At 40.5% G+C, this 17,527-nt stretch overlaps 1 protein-coding gene across 1 annotated transcript in view; it reads left to right on the top strand.

Annotated features, from left to right (window-relative positions):
• The window catches only part of TRPC4 (transient receptor potential cation channel subfamily C member 4), a 309,718-nt gene that overhangs the window by 167,401 nt on the left and 124,790 nt on the right, over positions 1–17,527 (top strand). Inside the window, exon 3 of the mRNA XM_077484180.1 lies at positions 701–1,219. Coding sequence (XP_077340306.1) covers positions 701–1,219 — 519 coding nt within the window. The remainder of the gene's footprint in view (positions 1–700; positions 1,220–17,527) is intronic.

Below are 17,527 nucleotides of genomic sequence, written 5' to 3'. Positions count from 1 at the left end.
AAGGGCCTGGTATGGATTTTAAGGGGGCCCGCACTCAATTTTTTAAAAATTTTGGTTCGGGGTTCCCCTTAATATTCATACCAGACTCAAAGGGCTTGGTAATGGACTGGGCGGATCCCATGCTTTTTTTCAATGAGTTTTACCTATATTGCCAAGACCCGACAATTCATTACAGCTGTGATCAGTTTTAAATAACAATTTTTCCATTATAAATGTCATTTTGCTGTGGTACTGTTCTAAACATGGTAAAAATGTGCCACTTTACAGGCATGCTATAGACATCCCCTATACCCCCCCGGCACAATATTTAAAGGAATATTTAATTTTTATTGTTTCACTTTAAGCATTAAAAAAATCACTGCTCCCGAAAAAACGGTTGTTTTTAAAAAATGTTTTTGCATTGATACATCTGCCCTGAGGCAGGACCCAGCCACCCAAATACTTTTTAGGAAATAACTTACTGTACATATAAGCCTTTAAAATTAGCACTTTTTATTTTTCATGTTAGTGTCCCATAGACGTTAACGTTGCTCCGGCAGCTTTCCAATTTGCCACGAACACCACATATTGTACGAACATCGGGCTCAACTCTAGTTTAGAGGCAGAGACAATTACATGTGCTTGAAGATTTTAAACTTTGTTACCTTTTTTTTCCATTTTTACTTAAATATGTTAAATATACAGTTTTATCTTGTTCCAGGTTCCACCAATACTGCTGGATAAACAGTTCTCTGAATTTACTCCAGACATTACTCCAATCATTTTGGCTGCTCATACGAACAATTATGAAATTATAAAACACCTGGTTCAGAAAGGTGTCTCAATCCCAAGGCCACACGAAGTTCGGTGTAACTGCGTGGAATGCGTTTCTGGTTCTGATGTCGATAGTTTACGACACTCTCGCTCAAGGCTGAATATCTACAGGGCTCTGGCAAGCCCATCTCTAATTGCACTGTCAAGTGAGGATCCCTTTCTAACTGCGTTTCAACTAAGCTGGGAGCTTCAGGAGTTAAGTAAAGTGGAAAATGAGTTTAAATCTGAGTATGAGGAGCTGTCAAAGCAATGTAAGCAATTTGCAAAAGACCTTCTGGACCAAACAAGAAGCTCCAGGGAATTGGAAATTATTCTTAACTATAGGGATGATGGTGGTCTCTTGGAAGAGCAGAATGGCAATGACCTTGCCCGTCTGAAATTGGCAATTAAGTACCACCAGAAAGAGGTATGCTTTTTTTTTTAATTCTACAACTGTGCATCTATCATTTCTTAAATATTTACTGATCATACTACATGAACTGTAAAATATGCAAGCTCAAAATGAAAAAAAAAATGTTTGATTATACAAGTACAGCTTCCTGAATCCAAAAGCTTGTCATGCACAAGTGCCTGAACACATGTTCAAAATTTGCAAATTCTAAAAAGTAAACAGTTACTGCTTATCTGCATAAATGTCATACAAAGACACTGTGGCAAAGCTGTTTATTTTATATTTTACAGAAAGGATTAAAAATGCTGTTTTATGAGGGTAATGAGTACAGTTTTACAATAATAAGTAAATGTAAATATTATTGCAGACTGCTTATCATGAACATTGTCTTTTACTATGAAGGGTGTGTGTGTGTGTGTGGGGGGGGGGGGGGGGGGCTTGCTGGGGGTGCCATAATGTGCTAGTATATACTTAATTTTTGCACTTTATGGTAAACTTACCTAACTTAGCCTCCTTGAATGGCATCCCCCAGATGATGTAATATCCACGCATGTGCGCATAATAGATAGATAATCCAACATATAAAAATTGATTTTGTCTGTTTAAAATTGGCAACATTCATTATGAAAACAGATTTTTGCCACCATGCTGCTGTTAATAGCATGCATACAAAAATATGACATACTGTACCAGGAAAATGAATATCTTAGTTTTTTTTATAATAGGCTAAATCTGTGAAATTTGAACTTGACACTTTTTGGAGATAGGCCAATTAGTCTACCAGAAGTAGCCTGTGGTAACTTCTCAATTTTCAATTTACAGAGTTTAAAAGCCTTCTTTTATAGACCATATTCACAAACAATGCACATGTGGCAAAATTACCATATTGTTATATATATTTTGTTAATACATTTAAATTGTAGAAGATATACGATAGATTATACACCAGGAAGTGTTTTGATTGCGTTATCTATAGCCTCCAGGGTACCCACCTGCAACTCCCGGCAGAGATATTACCGGCATACCCCACTTTTAAGTACACAATGGGGTTTATTTACTAAAGATGAAAAGTGCAAAATCAGGCTCACTTCTGCATAGAAACCAATGAGCTTCTAACCCCAGCTTGTTCAATTAAGCTTTGGTAATAAAATCTGGAAGCTCATTGGTTTCTATGGAGAAATGAGCCTGATTTAGCACTTTTCAGCTTTAGTAAATAAACCACATTGTGTACTTAAAAGTGGGGTATGGCTGTATAAAGCTCTAAAAGCACTTTGGTCTAGTGGTACTAGTATTAGTGGTATGTAAGTGAGAAATTCATAATCAATAAAATATTTTCCTGTTAAGGTTAGGGAAAGAACCAAGTGTCATGCCACTTGTTTGACCTAAGAACCCAACAATATGCAGCAGCAGTAAAAACCTTAGTAAATTGTGATGATGTGATTGCATGAAAATCTATACTGTAAAATGTTGCATTGTTATATTATAAGGATATTTCATACATTTACAATTAAAACAGAGCACCTTATTAAAAGCCAACTTTGTCCCCACCTCAGTCCCTCTCCACTGAAGGCCACTTAGCTGTGTATTTTATCCCATTTTTTACTATGCTTTCTATTGTCAGTAGTCTTTAGGTTGGTCATGGTCACGTGATGCCACATTGTTATTTTCTTTTTCACCTCCTATTGGAGATGGGTGGTCCTGTATAATGCAGAGAGTGGTAATGACTTGATGACTTCAGTGCCACTCTCTACATCATTACACTGTGAGTGCGGTCCATGATGGCCCCCTTCAGGGGATAGGCCCATGACTTCTGTACGCACATTATGTCCTCAATCTGAAGGACTGAAGACATTGATTACTGAAAAGAGATTACTGTGAAGGACAGATACATGTATTGCAGGCAGGGTCCTTTTTTAAAAGGACACCTGCTAAACACTATTTACATCTAAAACTGTCTCTGTACATCTATAATAAATCCTTGTTTTCTGATGTTGTAGGTGTCTCTATCTTGCCCATAACTCGAGGAGCTAAATTCACGTGTAGGCTGTCAGTCATTGCCTGCTGATTTTTAATCCTGTCAATGGGAATTAATAGTAATTGCATGCTCAGAGCTCAGCCAGAGTCCATTGACTAAGTTTGTTAATATTGTTCACTCTGCTTTGGAAGGAGGTTGTCACAATCCCTAATATGTTAAAATCATATAGAATTTACCTTTACGGGATTTTGTAGGCAACCAAACCAACAAAAAGATAATTTGTTTAAAAAATAGTTTTTAATACAAGATCATTTAAAATGTCAAAATTCTCTTTTGTTAAAGACCACAAGTAGCCACAGTTGGCTTGAGAAACATATGGAGAACATATACAGATTGAGGTGATACTGCCCCAAATCACATAAGTTGTGGAGCTTTGATATTCCGCAAGTTGCTTGTTTTTTGGGCCTTATAAATCAAACGCATTTCAAGATTTATTTAAACAATCTCTTCTTCGGGGATTAAGAGATGCCACTCTGAAGCGTGAAAGAAAACTCCCAGTAATAAGTTGTCTAAAAAACATATACTTGAACCCCAAATAAAATAATTTCACTTAGCTCTACTTACAGTACAAACATCACAGGATATACCACTGCTTCTCAGCATGTCAACTCACTTCACTTTCCACTTTGGATAGGGGATAATCCCATGCAAAGATCACTAGTCTCCATATTGAATGGGACTATCATATGCAAACCTTATGTAGAGCTAATTGAAATTATTTTATTTGGTGTTTTTTAGACAACTTGTTACTGGGAGTTTTCTTTGATGTTTGTCCCTGAAAAAGAGATTGTTTGAATAAATCTTGAAATGTGTTGGATGTATGATACCCTAAAAACAAGCAACTTGCGGAATATCAAAGTTCCACAACTCATGTGGTTTTGGGAAGTATCATCTCAATCTGTATAAGATCAACATATGTTTTTTCAAGCCAACTATGGCTGTTTGTGGTCTTTTTTAATAAAAGAGAACTTTGTAATTCTAAATAATTTTGTATTAAAGACAATATTTTAAACAAATTATGTTTTTTGTTGGTTTGGTTGCCTGAAAAATCCCAAAAGTAAAAGGTATAAACTAAAGACATTGGGGGTTATTTACTAAAGGAAAATCCCCTTTGTACTGCAAGTGCACTTTCAGTGCACTAAAAGTGCACTTGAAAGTAAAATTGCTGTAGATCCGAGGGGGACATGCAAGGAAAATAAAAATTAGCATTTTAGCTTGCACATGATTGAATGATAAAATCAGCAGAGCTTCCATTCATTTCAAATCTACCCCTTAGATTTAGAGCGACTGCACTTCCAAGTGCACTTTCAAGTGCACTTGCAGTGCAAAGTGGATTTTCCTTTCGTAAATAACCCCCATTGTGTGGAAAGGGACAACGCGTGACATATGTATTGGGTTAGAACAGCTAATACAGTTAGTAGAAGTCTTTGACTTTGCATACAGGCTGCAACTCTGCAGTAACAGATTATATTTTTGCTAGTGTGAGGGCACAGGTAAGCTGTCTTTATATAGAATTACACATGTGGACTTGGTTTGAAATCTCTGGCCTGAAGACCGGTCAATTTTGAATAAAATGACTACATACTGTGTTTTCTTTTGTATTAGATATGTTTTTTTTTTTTTTTTTTTATGATTAAGGCTTTGACATAAGGATGACTAATTTCAATAAAGCCATGCTTTGTATAAACACTTTTGGATATAATGGCCAAACATGCTGTTTGTTGTATTCAATTTATGTTGATTTTTATGTAACTGCGCATGTGATTCAGGCAACAGAAGGATGACTTTTGAAGTAACTCTATGTTTGTTGAAGATTAAAAGCAATTTAACAACTCCCACTCATATCTATATATAGAAAGGGGCCTGTCATATTTTCTGTGCTCGATGAACTGTGTCCATATGTTTTACTGCGTGTTTAAGTTACAATAAATGCAAACAGTTTTCAGGGTTTTTCCACCATTGCTTTTCTCCTAATGTTTATGTAATATTACTTATTTTTCATTCTGCAGTTAGTGTTTTTAATCTGTTTGTTTGCAAAACCTAATAGATGATAAATAAAACATACACGTAAGAAAGGTGAGAAAAATTATGGGGGTTATTTACTAAAGGCAAATCCACATTGCACTACAAGTGCAGTGCAAGTGCACTTGGAAGTGCAGTCGCTCTAGATCTGAGGGGGACCTGCAAGGAAAATTAAAAACAGCATTTTTGCTTGCACATGATTGGATGATAAAATCAGCAGAGCTTCCCCAAATGCACCTTTAGTGCACTTTCAAGTGCACTTGTAGTACAAAGTTGATTTGCTTTTTAGTAAATCAACCACGATGTGTAGTTATATATACTGTATCTATTGTTTATTTTATAATATGTTGGCATATGTATATTAAAAGAATGGGAATACAAAAATAGGTAGTACATGCTACCCTCAAGCCTGCATTGCATGTCTTTCTTCCCTCAGCCCTTTCGTTTTTGCAGAATAGTCTTTTGAAGTGTCCAGAATCAGTCTCTAACGGTTCTTTCTCAGTTCAAAAGCTTCCAGGGGGTGGACACAGCTCCACAATCCAGCCACCCATTCACTCCCTCCCTCTGGAAGACATGTGGGTGTGCCTGGTGAATAAAGATGAGCTAAACACCCCCCCCCCCTCCAGTTCGGTTCACACCAGAACATCCGAACAGGCAAACAATTTGGAAGAACACACAAACACCGTTAAAGTCTATGGGACACGAACATGAAAAATCAAAAGTGCTAATTTTAAAGGCTTATATGCAAGTTATTGTCATAAAAAGTGTTTGGGGATGTAATGGAAATGTGTAAGTTCTGTATATAATTGTATTCTATTTTTATATGTATTGCACACTGCCCTCACTGTGCACACAGCACTAATAATGTTTTCAGTACATGTTCGCAATCTTTCGAGTCCTGATTAGAATTAGCCTGCCTATGTAACGCCCCTTGTTACTATAAAAGTACAATTGTAATATTAATGTGATACCTACGTAATCATGTGTATAAAAACCTTCAATTGCATCATAATAAAGCAGAACAGTTATTTGGGAAGATGCTGAGCGTATCTTTTGTCTGTTCCCTACTGCAGTAGTTATTAATTTGGAACCACTAATCAATATGTCTGAGTCAGGTGGCGAGCCAGCAAGGAGGGGCTTTACAGGTGACCATGAGTATCTGAGATGAGGAGCTTGAGACGATCCGGGAATTTCTGATAATCAGCCGGCTGAGGTAAGCCTTTTGCTTACATTTGCGTTATCAGACTTCCTTGATCGGTAAGGCATTTTTGGGGACAAAGGGTACCTAGTTTACTCCCCTTAATCGAACTGTATTGATTGGTGGTTATATGTTATGTTGTCACTGTCTACTGTCCATTGGTGTGTTATAGATAAGAAATGGAAGAATAGTGCTGTTCACAGGTATATGTAATACATCTGCTAGATAAAGTAGTTTAGAGGCAAGAGGGTATAGGCACACATAAAGAAGACTGGCCAGTCATTATCGGCTTTAAATTAAGTAAGGGAATGAAGGGTAAGAGACCCTCAAAAATGCCCAGTGCAAGAGGAGCGCTATATATGAACTGTGTGGTTGCGCCTATATTGAGCCCCAAGATTAATGGTTAAAGTGGACAGGGATCCACAATGGGTAACTGGGTTACCACCAAAGTCCACAGGGACTAAGAATCATGCAGAGTAAATAGCTAGAGAAACAGCTATCTATGTGAGCAGGACGGATCAAGGGTGACAATTAACACGAGACAGAAAGGGACATTTTCATGTTAAGTTGTAGGATGAATTAGGGGTCAGGCACTACAACTAGTAAAGTCAAGAAACAGAGAAATGAGAGTTAAAACAGAATACTTTATATGTTGTCTGATCATAGAAGGTACAGTATGTGAAGTATGGTATTACAATACATTGGATGCAAAGGATATCAGAGCAAAATAAGAAAAGCACAGGTTAAGCAAGGAAATATTAAAAGAGTTTAAAAAGTGAGAGAATGATATGCATGTGTTGTGTTCAAATGGGAAAAATGTAAGCGATTTTAGAGAGATATTCGTCTATGTGTGTGTGAATGCTGGAACCTTTAGTTCTATCTCTTGTGTGTTATGTATGCAGATGTGACCCCCTCCTTTGTGCTCTCATGAAAGAATGTAGCTGGGATGAGAGATCAGTGATAAGCTGGAAGGACACCATGCCAATTTCAGTTTTTTAGACAAAACATTTATAACAAAATGTGCCGGGTTTACGAATCTAATGATAAACAATGTGATCACAATTATTTTTTAATCTGTTTTCCAAACATGGTAAAATAAAGGTTCAATTTGTGTAATACACGGTTAAATGTATTTAACCGTGTATTACACAAATTGAATATCCTTTGATAGTGGAAGCAGTGCATTTAAAAAAGGGAAATTAAGTAAAATTAAGTAATAATGAGTATTAATTTCTAATATGAGTGTTATTATTAATAATATAGATATATTGCAACTTGTTTAGACAACCTTTGGTTGGAAATGAAATCCAGGTTAATGGGAAAATTGGTAAAAATTTGATTAGTTTAGATTAAGGATTAAGATGAGGTTTTTAATTGCTGCCATAATGTTTAACAAAGCCAAGATGGATGGGATACATAAGAAGTTTTCCTACAAAAATTTAATCTTAAGGTCTGATAATAACTTGATGTGTGGCCCATGATGTGAGATTAATAATAAATACAATTTAAATATAACAGACCCATCACATCAAGTCCACATACCCTGTTAGGTGTGTGGACTTGATGTGATGGGTCTGTTATATTTATATTTGTTATATTTAAAATATATTTATTTTTTACCTGAAGCCAGTTGTTTTATAGTTTTTGATGTGGCTGAGTGCTTTCTGGTCCATCATACAGATTTTCTTTTTTCTTGTTTTTTTTTCCGTACATATTTTATTAAAGTTTTTCACATACAATACAGTAAACGGTTGCATGGACAACATTGTGAATGTATTAGTACATACAGAAAGTGTAACAAAATATGGCATACAAAAAGAACTCCGCTTATAGCCTATATATACCATAAGATCCCAGGGAGTCACGCTGTCCTTGCAATATTTGGGGAGCTATACCCACTATGTTATCCTTCATCTAGAGTTATTATAGGGCATAGCCCTAAATTGTCTAACATTTAGGAACAATGTATATAGGAGCACTATTGGCCAGGTCAATGAAAATATCTCTGGGAGGTGGGAGCAAAAGCAGACAACACTATTTTGTATTGGTCCTGCCTTCCCCTTTCATGTTGAGCTGGGAAGGGTGGGGGGGGGAGAGGGGGGAGGAGGAGTGGGGGGTAGGAGTATTGAAGAAAAGAAAGACGGAAGAGAGAGGAGAGGGGGTGGGGCCACCACCAACTACCCTCTCCATCTCTAACATGTCAATTCATATCTTATGGCTCATGATGAGCAGTCAGGAATATCTTTCGCTCATGGGACATGTCAGATACTATGTCGTATCAGCTCTTGGTAGTCTTGGGATTCTTGGTAGGTGTGCCAAGGTGCCCAAATGGCTGAGTATTCAGATATTTTATCGAAAGTGGTATATATGAGCTCCTCCATCACTTCAACGTGGTGGATGCGAGAGGTCCATTCCCTCATAAAGGGCGGAGACGTAGATCTCCAGTGAACTAGTACACACAGCCTAACCGCGTTTATCAAGTGTATAGCCACTGACTTGAAGTAGCTTTTCTGGGAATTTGTGAATGATGTAGTAAGTATTGTGCCGGGGTAAACTCCAACAGGAATGAAGTGATCAGGGTCATCGTGTCATGAACCTTATGCCAGTACGGCTGGACCAGGGAGCATGTCCACCAAATATGAAGAAGAGTGCCCTTCTCCACTCCGCACCTCCAACAGCGGTCAGACGTCATCGGTATAAATTTATGTAGGATATCTGATGTTTTGTACCACTTCATTTTGATTTTGTAGCCATTCTCCTGTGTCACTACATTTAGGGATCACTTGTGGATATGTAGATGTATTTGGTCCCAGGATGTCTCGTCTAATTCCACCTCCAGGGCAGATTCCCAGTAAGCATGGCCAGCGCGTATTGTAGCATACCGCTCCCCAAACATCGAGGCGTAGAGAGCCGAGATGACATGGCTTTGGGGAGATGATCTGGTGCAGAGACACTCAAACACCGTTGGATCCCTAGTAAAATGCCTTCTATGAGTTGGACTGTCCAAGTAGTGTTTCAATTTCAGAATGGGAACATCACTGTATTGGATTATTCAGCCAGTTCCTTGTGTTTTTTTGAACCTCCCTCTCCAGAAAAAGTGTCTTGCTTGGATTTCCCTATGTGGCCATTCTGCTGCTAGGAGACCAATCCCCCCACTCGACTTCGGCAACACTAACTTAGCCCATTTGATTTGTGTGGGTTTGTTGCCCCATAGAAAGAACCTACACATGGCCCTATATGCCGCAAAAAATGAAGGTGGCAGTCAGATTGGAATCGATTGCATCTTGTAGAGAATGCGAAGAAGGATCGTCATTTTCAAAATTGAAGCATGCCCCAACCAAGAGATTGAGGGTGCATGCCATTTCTGAAGGTCTTGACGCATGTTCTCCAATTCTGCTGTGAAGTTTCTAGTATAGAGCTCTGTTAGGTTGACAGGGAGTTTTATGCCTAGATACGTGACAGCGTCCTTTTTCCATTGGAATGGAAAGTTCATCTGGCATTGTCGATAAAGGTCTGTGGGTAGGGAGACATTCAAGGTGGATGACTTTGAGTAGTTGATTTTCAAGTTGGAGATTTGTTTGAATTGTTCAAGAACTGACAGGAGGTTCGGCAGGGACGTTGGTGGGGAAGAAGGAAATAATAAGACGTTGTCTGTAAACGCTGCAATTTTAAATTCATGGCCATATACCTGTACCCCCTTGATGCCTGTGTGCTCCCTAATACAACAGAGAAGGGGTTTCAGGGTAAGAATAAAGAGAAGGGGTGATAGGGGGTAGTCTTGTTTCATTCCGTTGTGGATAGAGAAGGTATTTGACGGATGGCCATTGACTCTAACTCTTGCCCTCAAGTTGGCATATAGGGATAGGATGAATACACGCATTTTGGTGCCAAGACCCAGAACTCCCAGTACTTCACGCATATAGTCCCAGGCTACTAGGTTGAACTCCTCATCCATTGCTAGGAAAAAGCCCTCCCCTTGGTTAGAAGTTAGCCAGTGGTGAAGGTTCAAGGCTTTGATAGTATTGTCCCTGGCTTCTCTGCCTGGGACAAAGTCTACTTGGTCCGGTCCCACCCGTTGTAGTACATGTTGGGATAAATGGGTTGCTAAGATTTTTGAAAAAAGCTTAACGTCCACATTGAGTAAGGATATTGGACGATATGAAACAACATTGGCTGGGTCCTTGTTTTCTTTCGGGATTACCGTGGTATATGCTTCCAGTGAGGTGGTGGAGGAATATGGGGCTGCTGACAGTGAGTTAAAAACTTTAAGAATGCTTGGGGCTAGGAGGTCCCAGAAGCATTGCCTCACCCCATTCTTCCAAGGACAGAGGCGCCTCGAGGTCCTGTATAGCCTCCTTGGTTAGAGGTGAAGGACTATATCAACTTAGGAATTCTCGCATCAGTTTTATCCTATCATCTGCTCCTGCAGGGTTTGGTTCGCCGGGTGAATGTTATATAATTTGCTGTAAAAGTGTTGGAATTTAGAGGCTACAGCTTAGTTTTTGGAGTGAGAGTTCCCAGAAGTGTCAGTCCTGCACTGTGGTGATTAGCGTCCAGTTTTGTGTGGCCCTAGCCAGAAGTCTCCCCGGTTTATTGCTTTGTTTGTAAAACAAGCGTTGTGTCAGTATGTGTCTTTTGTGCACCCTTTTAAAGAGTTCTTCCACTAAGAGTGCCCTAGCGTCCGCCAGTTCCTGTGTTACTTGGATTGCGAGTGAGCATTTGTGTTGAGCTTCTAGGTCATATATCTTGGCTGATCGTTACTTTAACAGCGTTTGGTGCTCTCTCTTCCTCCAAGCTGCAATGGAAAGCATGTGTCCCCATATGACACATTTATGTACTTCCCACTGAGTCAGAGGTGAGATGCCAGATGTATTATTGAGGCAAAATAATTCCTCAATATGTTTTCTGATAATAGCCAGTTCGATCCTTTTGTTTTTATTTTTTAAATCCAAAGCAGAATGTGTGGATTGTGAAATGATGTGCCCCTTTTCCTTGTAAGTGCAGTAGGTATAAGCAGAAGAATATTTTGGATTTATGGACATCTGTGCATGACCGCAGGGTATTGTTATCATTTATTATAATATTGCCAGGAAAAGTTGTCTTTTTGAAACATGAAACTGGAGTTCTTACACAAACAGCATGATGGAAAACAAGCCATTGTAATATATTTACGCAAGCTGGACCCAGTAATGAAGGGTTCACCCCAATATATCAGAGCTGTAGCTTTATGCAAAGGTGCTATTAGTCAAAGTTACAGCCATTATTTTGGACAAATAGCAGCTCCAGAAGCAGAGCTCCCTGTTTTAGCAAAGCCTTTGAGCTATAGAAAGAGTGTATATATATATATATATATATATATATATATTTTTTTTTTTTTTTTTTACAATCGATTTTATTAGAATTACGTATGAAAATTACAGAGTATACCAGTATTAGAGAACATTAATGGATACAAAACCTTTCAGCAATGGTACAGTTAGGGTTGAGTAAAGGTACACGCACATCTCTTACCCTTGTGCACCTTACAGTTGAACAAGTAGTGCATCAAAAAAAAAAAACATGTGGTACATAAAGGTCCCTTAAGAGACCACAAAGAGGTAACCCTGAGAAAACCCAGAAAGAAAAGTATAAATAACAATAACAAAGAAAAATCAAAGCCTTTGATGTGCAAGCTTAATAACATATCCCAGCAGTTATTGTGTTAGTGTTGTGTTAGCCCAGATGTGTACTAAAGCATTGCACTCCCAGAAGGTGTGTAGGAGTGTGTAGGAGTATGCCCCTGTCCCGACACCCCCTATAACATGTGTCAGGAACCAGAGGGAACATCCTGTGCAAGAGGTCCGGGGTGTAATACCACCTGGTATGAAGCTTAAGGACGATTTCTTTAGTGAATATGGAGCTCAGCATCAGGACCTTCCTCGAGTTGGCATCCGCATCCTGAATGATGTTAGAGGCCAGTCGGATGTTATCCGTAATTTTCTTAGAGGGTAAAAAACGTATTTGTTCTGGTGAAATCAAGGCGGTGATGATTGAGGCCAGGCAGCCTGCTAAGATTCGTCTGAAGATTTTTAAATCATTGTTGATAACTGAGATGGGCCTGAAATTTTGAGGGTGGGTATGGTCTTTTCCGGGTTTTGGAACAAGTGACAGACTAGCCAAAAGAATCTCATCCGGGAAGTAGACATGTGCAGAGTAAAATATTTCGTTTCGGAATTTCGTTTTCGTCCGAAAGCTTAATTTATTTAGTTACTCCCGAAATTCGTTTTTATTTATTTCGTTTTTCGTTCAAAAATTGCATTCGTCCGAAAATCCACATGAATTACGGTCGAATCTGTCTTGGAAGGCTTATGGTGTTTGTCGAATGTATAAAGAAGATTCGACGGAGCTAACTATATAGCATACTTTAGAACCCTATTAAAGTCTATGGGACTCGAACGTTCAAAATCTAAAGTGCTAATTTTAAAGGCCCCGCCCTCCGTATTTAAGAAACGTCAGCCGCCGGAATCCTTGCAATGTCTCCTCCACGGAGACAGAAGAAGGACGGAGGATTCGCTGCGCTGGATGAGATGAGACATCGCTGGAGAGATGACCGTCCGTCACTGGATAGCAAGAGTGGATTACCGCCGCTGGAATCTTTTTTTTATTTTTTTATTTTTAATAAAGGAATTTTTCAAAAGTGTGTTTGTTTTATTTAACCATTTTTTACACTTTCTTTGTGAAATGGTAGGGGTACTTTTGTACCCCCTTACCATTTCAAACAGGGGGGGGGGCCGGGATCTGGGGGTCCCCTTGTTAAAGGGGGCTTCCAGATTCTGATAAGCCCCCCGCCCGCAGACCTCCACAACCACCGGCCAGGGTTGTGGAGATGAGGCCCTTGTCCTCATCAACATGGGGACAAGGTGCTTTGAGGGGTCACGGACCCCCAAAGCATCCTCCCAATGTTGAGGGCATGTGGCCTGGTACGGTTCAGGAGGGAGGGGGGCCGCTCTCTCGTCCCCCCCTCTTTTCCTGCGGCCTGCCAGGTTGCGTGCTCGGATAAAGGGTCTGGTATGGATTTTTAGGGGAAACCCCACGTCAATTTTTTTTTAAATTTGATGCGGGGTTCCCCTTAATATCCATACCAGACCTGAAGGGTCTGGTTATGGATATTTAGGGGGAACCCCACGTCAAATTTTTTCTTAAATTTGAGGCAGGGTTCCCCTTAATATCCATACCAGACCTGAAGGGCCTGGTAATTGAATTTGGGGGACCCCCACGCTTTTTTATTTATTTATTTATTTATTTTTTTATCAATGACTTTCAATGAGTGTTCTCTGTATTACGGAGCCGACAATTCATAATAGCTGCGAGTGATTTTAAAGGACTTTTTTTCCTGCATAAATGACACTTTGTGCTGGGACAGTTCTAAGCACGGGAAACATGCGCCCCTTCACAGGCATACTATAGACAACCCCCCCTACGAAATTTAAAGGAATATTACACTTTTATTGTTTCACTTTAATCATTATTAAAATAACTGCTCCCGAAAAAATGGCCGTTTTTAAAACTTTTTTTTGCATTGATACATGTCCCCTGGGGCAGGACCCGGGTCCCCAAACACTTTTTAGGACAGTAACTTGCAGAATCTTTTCTCTCTGTCAAATCTTTTTTCTCTGTCGAATATTTTCTCTATATAATCTTGGACTAATAGAGGTAAGGTTAGGCACATTCGACCACAGGTTCTATAGACAGATTGTTGTCAGAGTCATGTCGAATCTCCTATTCTATATCGAACTGTTGTAACAATGAAAACGAAAATAAAGCATTTATTTATGTCGGACCTTTTTTTTTTCCGGGTTTTGTGCTTTCGTTATCGTTTGTCAAAACGAAAACGAAAATAGCTGAAATTCGGACGAAAATGCATTCGGACGAAAACTAATGCACATGTCTACCGGGAAGTGTAAGATAAAGTTGTATAGGTTGGTCAGTTTAGGGAGTACATTGTTTATAGTAGGTAGCGGAGAAACCGTCAAGGCCTGGGGTTTTAGAGGGTTTGAGGGAGGAAATGACAGAGGCTACCTCGTCGACGAGGAAGCTGCAGGGGGTGCAGCCAAGATTGGGGAGGAATGGGGGGGGGAGTGTGGAGTAGAGTACAACTTTTGATGGAAAGAGGTGAAGATTTGCAGAACTTCCCTAGGGTGAGAGGTGAGGTTGCCGTCTCTGTCCCTTAATTTATATACGTGTGTGGGTTAGATTTGCTGCTTTAACTTATGGGCAAATGTTGTAGAGGCAGAATGTACTTGGTATGGCTAGGTACAGTAAAATCTAAGTTTGCATTCAGTGACAGCATAAACTCTGCATCAGTATCATCTCTGAAGAAAGGCATCAAGGCATCAGAAACAGAAAAAGTAAAAAAACATAAACATAAGGAGAGTAGATAATAATGAACAAACAGTAACCTGTTAAATTGGCCAAAAATGGAATCGCACAGTCTTGGGGGGTCGGGGGAGAAGAGCTCCCCTCAACCCAAGGAACAGAAATAATGTGGACCATAAGGTCCAAAACTCCTACCCCGTGTGTCCAGCAGTGCAACACCTTAGTCAAGTCTCTATGAGATGTTACCTGCCGAAGGCCTTGCAGCCCTAACGGCGAAGAGTCTTGGGGAGCCTGCAGGGCTCAACGGGTGTGGAGTCGGAGGAACTAGCCAGTGAGCAGAGCTGAGATTCGGCTTCCTGGCAGGAGACTTCCAGAGCTCGCAAGCATGGTGGGAGGGTCCATATAGCAACAACCCGGAGGCCGACCATGAGCTAAGCGAGAAGGGAGAGAAGAAAAATAAAAAAGGGGGGGAGCACTCAAAAAAAAAGAGAGAAGGGGGAGGGGGGGCAAGCTCAGATCCAACTTCAGGTCCGGCGGTCCCTCCTGGGAGGTGGGGTGGCAGAGTGGTGTGGAGTAGATGGCATTCTCAGCAGTGCGGCAGCGTCCAGGAGGCCCATCTTTTCCTTCGGCAAGTGTGGTCACAGTGTAAGTCGTGCCATTTTGTGAGACTTGCAGTTTAAAGGGGAACCCCCACCTATAGCGGATCCTAGCACACTGGAGCACGGTGGTGACCTCCTTCATTCTCCTGCGTTTATCCAACGTAGTGGGGGAGATATCCGGGTATATTTGGATGGGTGTATTTTCCAGTCGCAAGTCCGGGGTGTTTCTCGAGGCCCGAAGTACATCCTCTTTTACCAGAAAGTCCTTTAGGCACAGTACTATGTCCCTCGGTGGCTTCTCGGGGGGGGGGGGGGCGCAGGGCCCTGTGGATCCTGTCACAGGCAAAGGCCGTAAGTGGGGCCTCAGGAAGGAGAGTTTGAAACAGCTTCTAAATAGTCGACAACAGGTCCGTCACTAATTCGGGGACCCCCTCACCCTAAGATTGCTGCGCCTGTTTCTGTTGTCTAAATCTTCGATATGTGCCTGGAGTTGGGACACCGTCTCTGATAATGCCTCATGATCCTTACGGAGGTCAGAGCAAGCCAAGGACAGTTCATCATGCTTGGTCTCAAGTAAATCCGTTCTGATGGCCAGGGCCGCAATCACCAGGGAGAGAGTGTTAGTGGATTTGTGCAGCTCAGATTGAAATTTCTGGGCTAGTTTAAATTATCATACATCAGTGTGAGACTCTCATCTAAGTCAGCTTTAGTCAATTGCAAGGAGTACTCACTGTATGCCATAGAGTGTGCTGGGGAGGCAGCTGCAGCATGTGGAGGTGTCCGTGCCTGCTTCTTCTGGGCGCCATCTTGAGCCATCCCACTCTGTTCCCTCACCCTCAGTAGGTAGGTCGTCAGGGACTTTTGGGCCGGTGTGGTGGGTGCAAAATATAAAATATTTCATGGACTCAACATGCCTCTCAGTAAATAGCTTGGGGTGTCTACTTTCCAAAATGGGGTCATTTGGGGGGGTTTTGTGCTATTTTGGCATTTTATGGCCTTCGAAACTGTGATAGGTAGTGAGGAGTGAAATCAAAAATTTGCACCCTTAGAAACCCTGAAGGCAGTGATTGGTTTTCGGGGTGCCGTACGCAGCTAGACTCCCAAAAAGTCCCACATATGTGGTATCCCCGTACTCAGGAGAAGCAGCAGAATATATTTTGGGGTGCAATTCCACATATAACTATGGCATGTGTGAGCAATATATCATTTAGTGACAACTTTTTGTAAACTTTTTTTTTTTTTGTGTCATTATTCAATCACTTGGGACAAAAAAAAAATATTCAATGGGCTCAACATGCCTCTCCACAACTTCCTTGGGGTGTCTACTTTACAAAATTGGGTCATTTGGGGGGGGGGGGTTTGTGTTATTTTGGCATTTTATGGCCTTCGAAACTGTGATAGGTAGTGAGGAGTGAAATCAAAAATTTGCACCCTTAGAAATCCTGAAGGCAGTGATTGGTTTTCGGGGTGCCGTACGCGGCTAGACTCCCAAAAAGTCCCACATATGTGGTATCCCCGTACTCAGGAGAAGCAGCAGAATATATTTTGGGGTGCAATCCCACATATAACTATGGCATGTGTGAGCAATATATCATTTAGTGACAACTTTTTGTAAACTTTTTTTTTTTTTGTGTCATTATTCAATCACTTGGGACAAAAAAAAAATATTCAATGGGCTCAACATGCCTCTCCACAACTTCCTTGGGGTGTCTACTTTACAAAATTGGGTCATTTGGGGGGGGGGTTTGTGTTATTTTGGCATTTTATGGCCTTCGAAACTGTGATAGGTAGTGAGGAGTGAAATCAAAAATTTGCACCCTTAGAAATCCTGAAGGCAGTGATTGGTTTTCGGGGTGCCGTACACGGCTAGACTCCCAAAAAGTCCCACATATGTGGTATCCCCGTACTCAGGAGAAGCAGCAGCAGATATCCCCGTACTCAGGAGAAGCAGCAGAATATATTTTGGGGTGCAATCCCACATATAACTATGGCATGTGTGAGCAATATATCATTTAGTGACAACTTTTTGTAAACTTTTTTTTTGTGTCATTATTCAATCACAAAAAAAAATATTCAATGGGCTCAACATGCCTCTCCATAACTTCCTTGGGGTG

Source organism: Lithobates pipiens, unplaced genomic scaffold (genome assembly GCF_037356315.1).
Source record: "Lithobates pipiens isolate NorthernLeopardFrog02 unplaced genomic scaffold, aLitPip1_a1.2 Scaffold_16, whole genome shotgun sequence".
Classification (NCBI taxonomy): Eukaryota; Metazoa; Chordata; class Amphibia; order Anura; family Ranidae; genus Lithobates; species Lithobates pipiens.
Note: the sequence above shows the minus strand (reverse complement) of the source record. Positions and strands in the feature narration are given on the sequence as shown.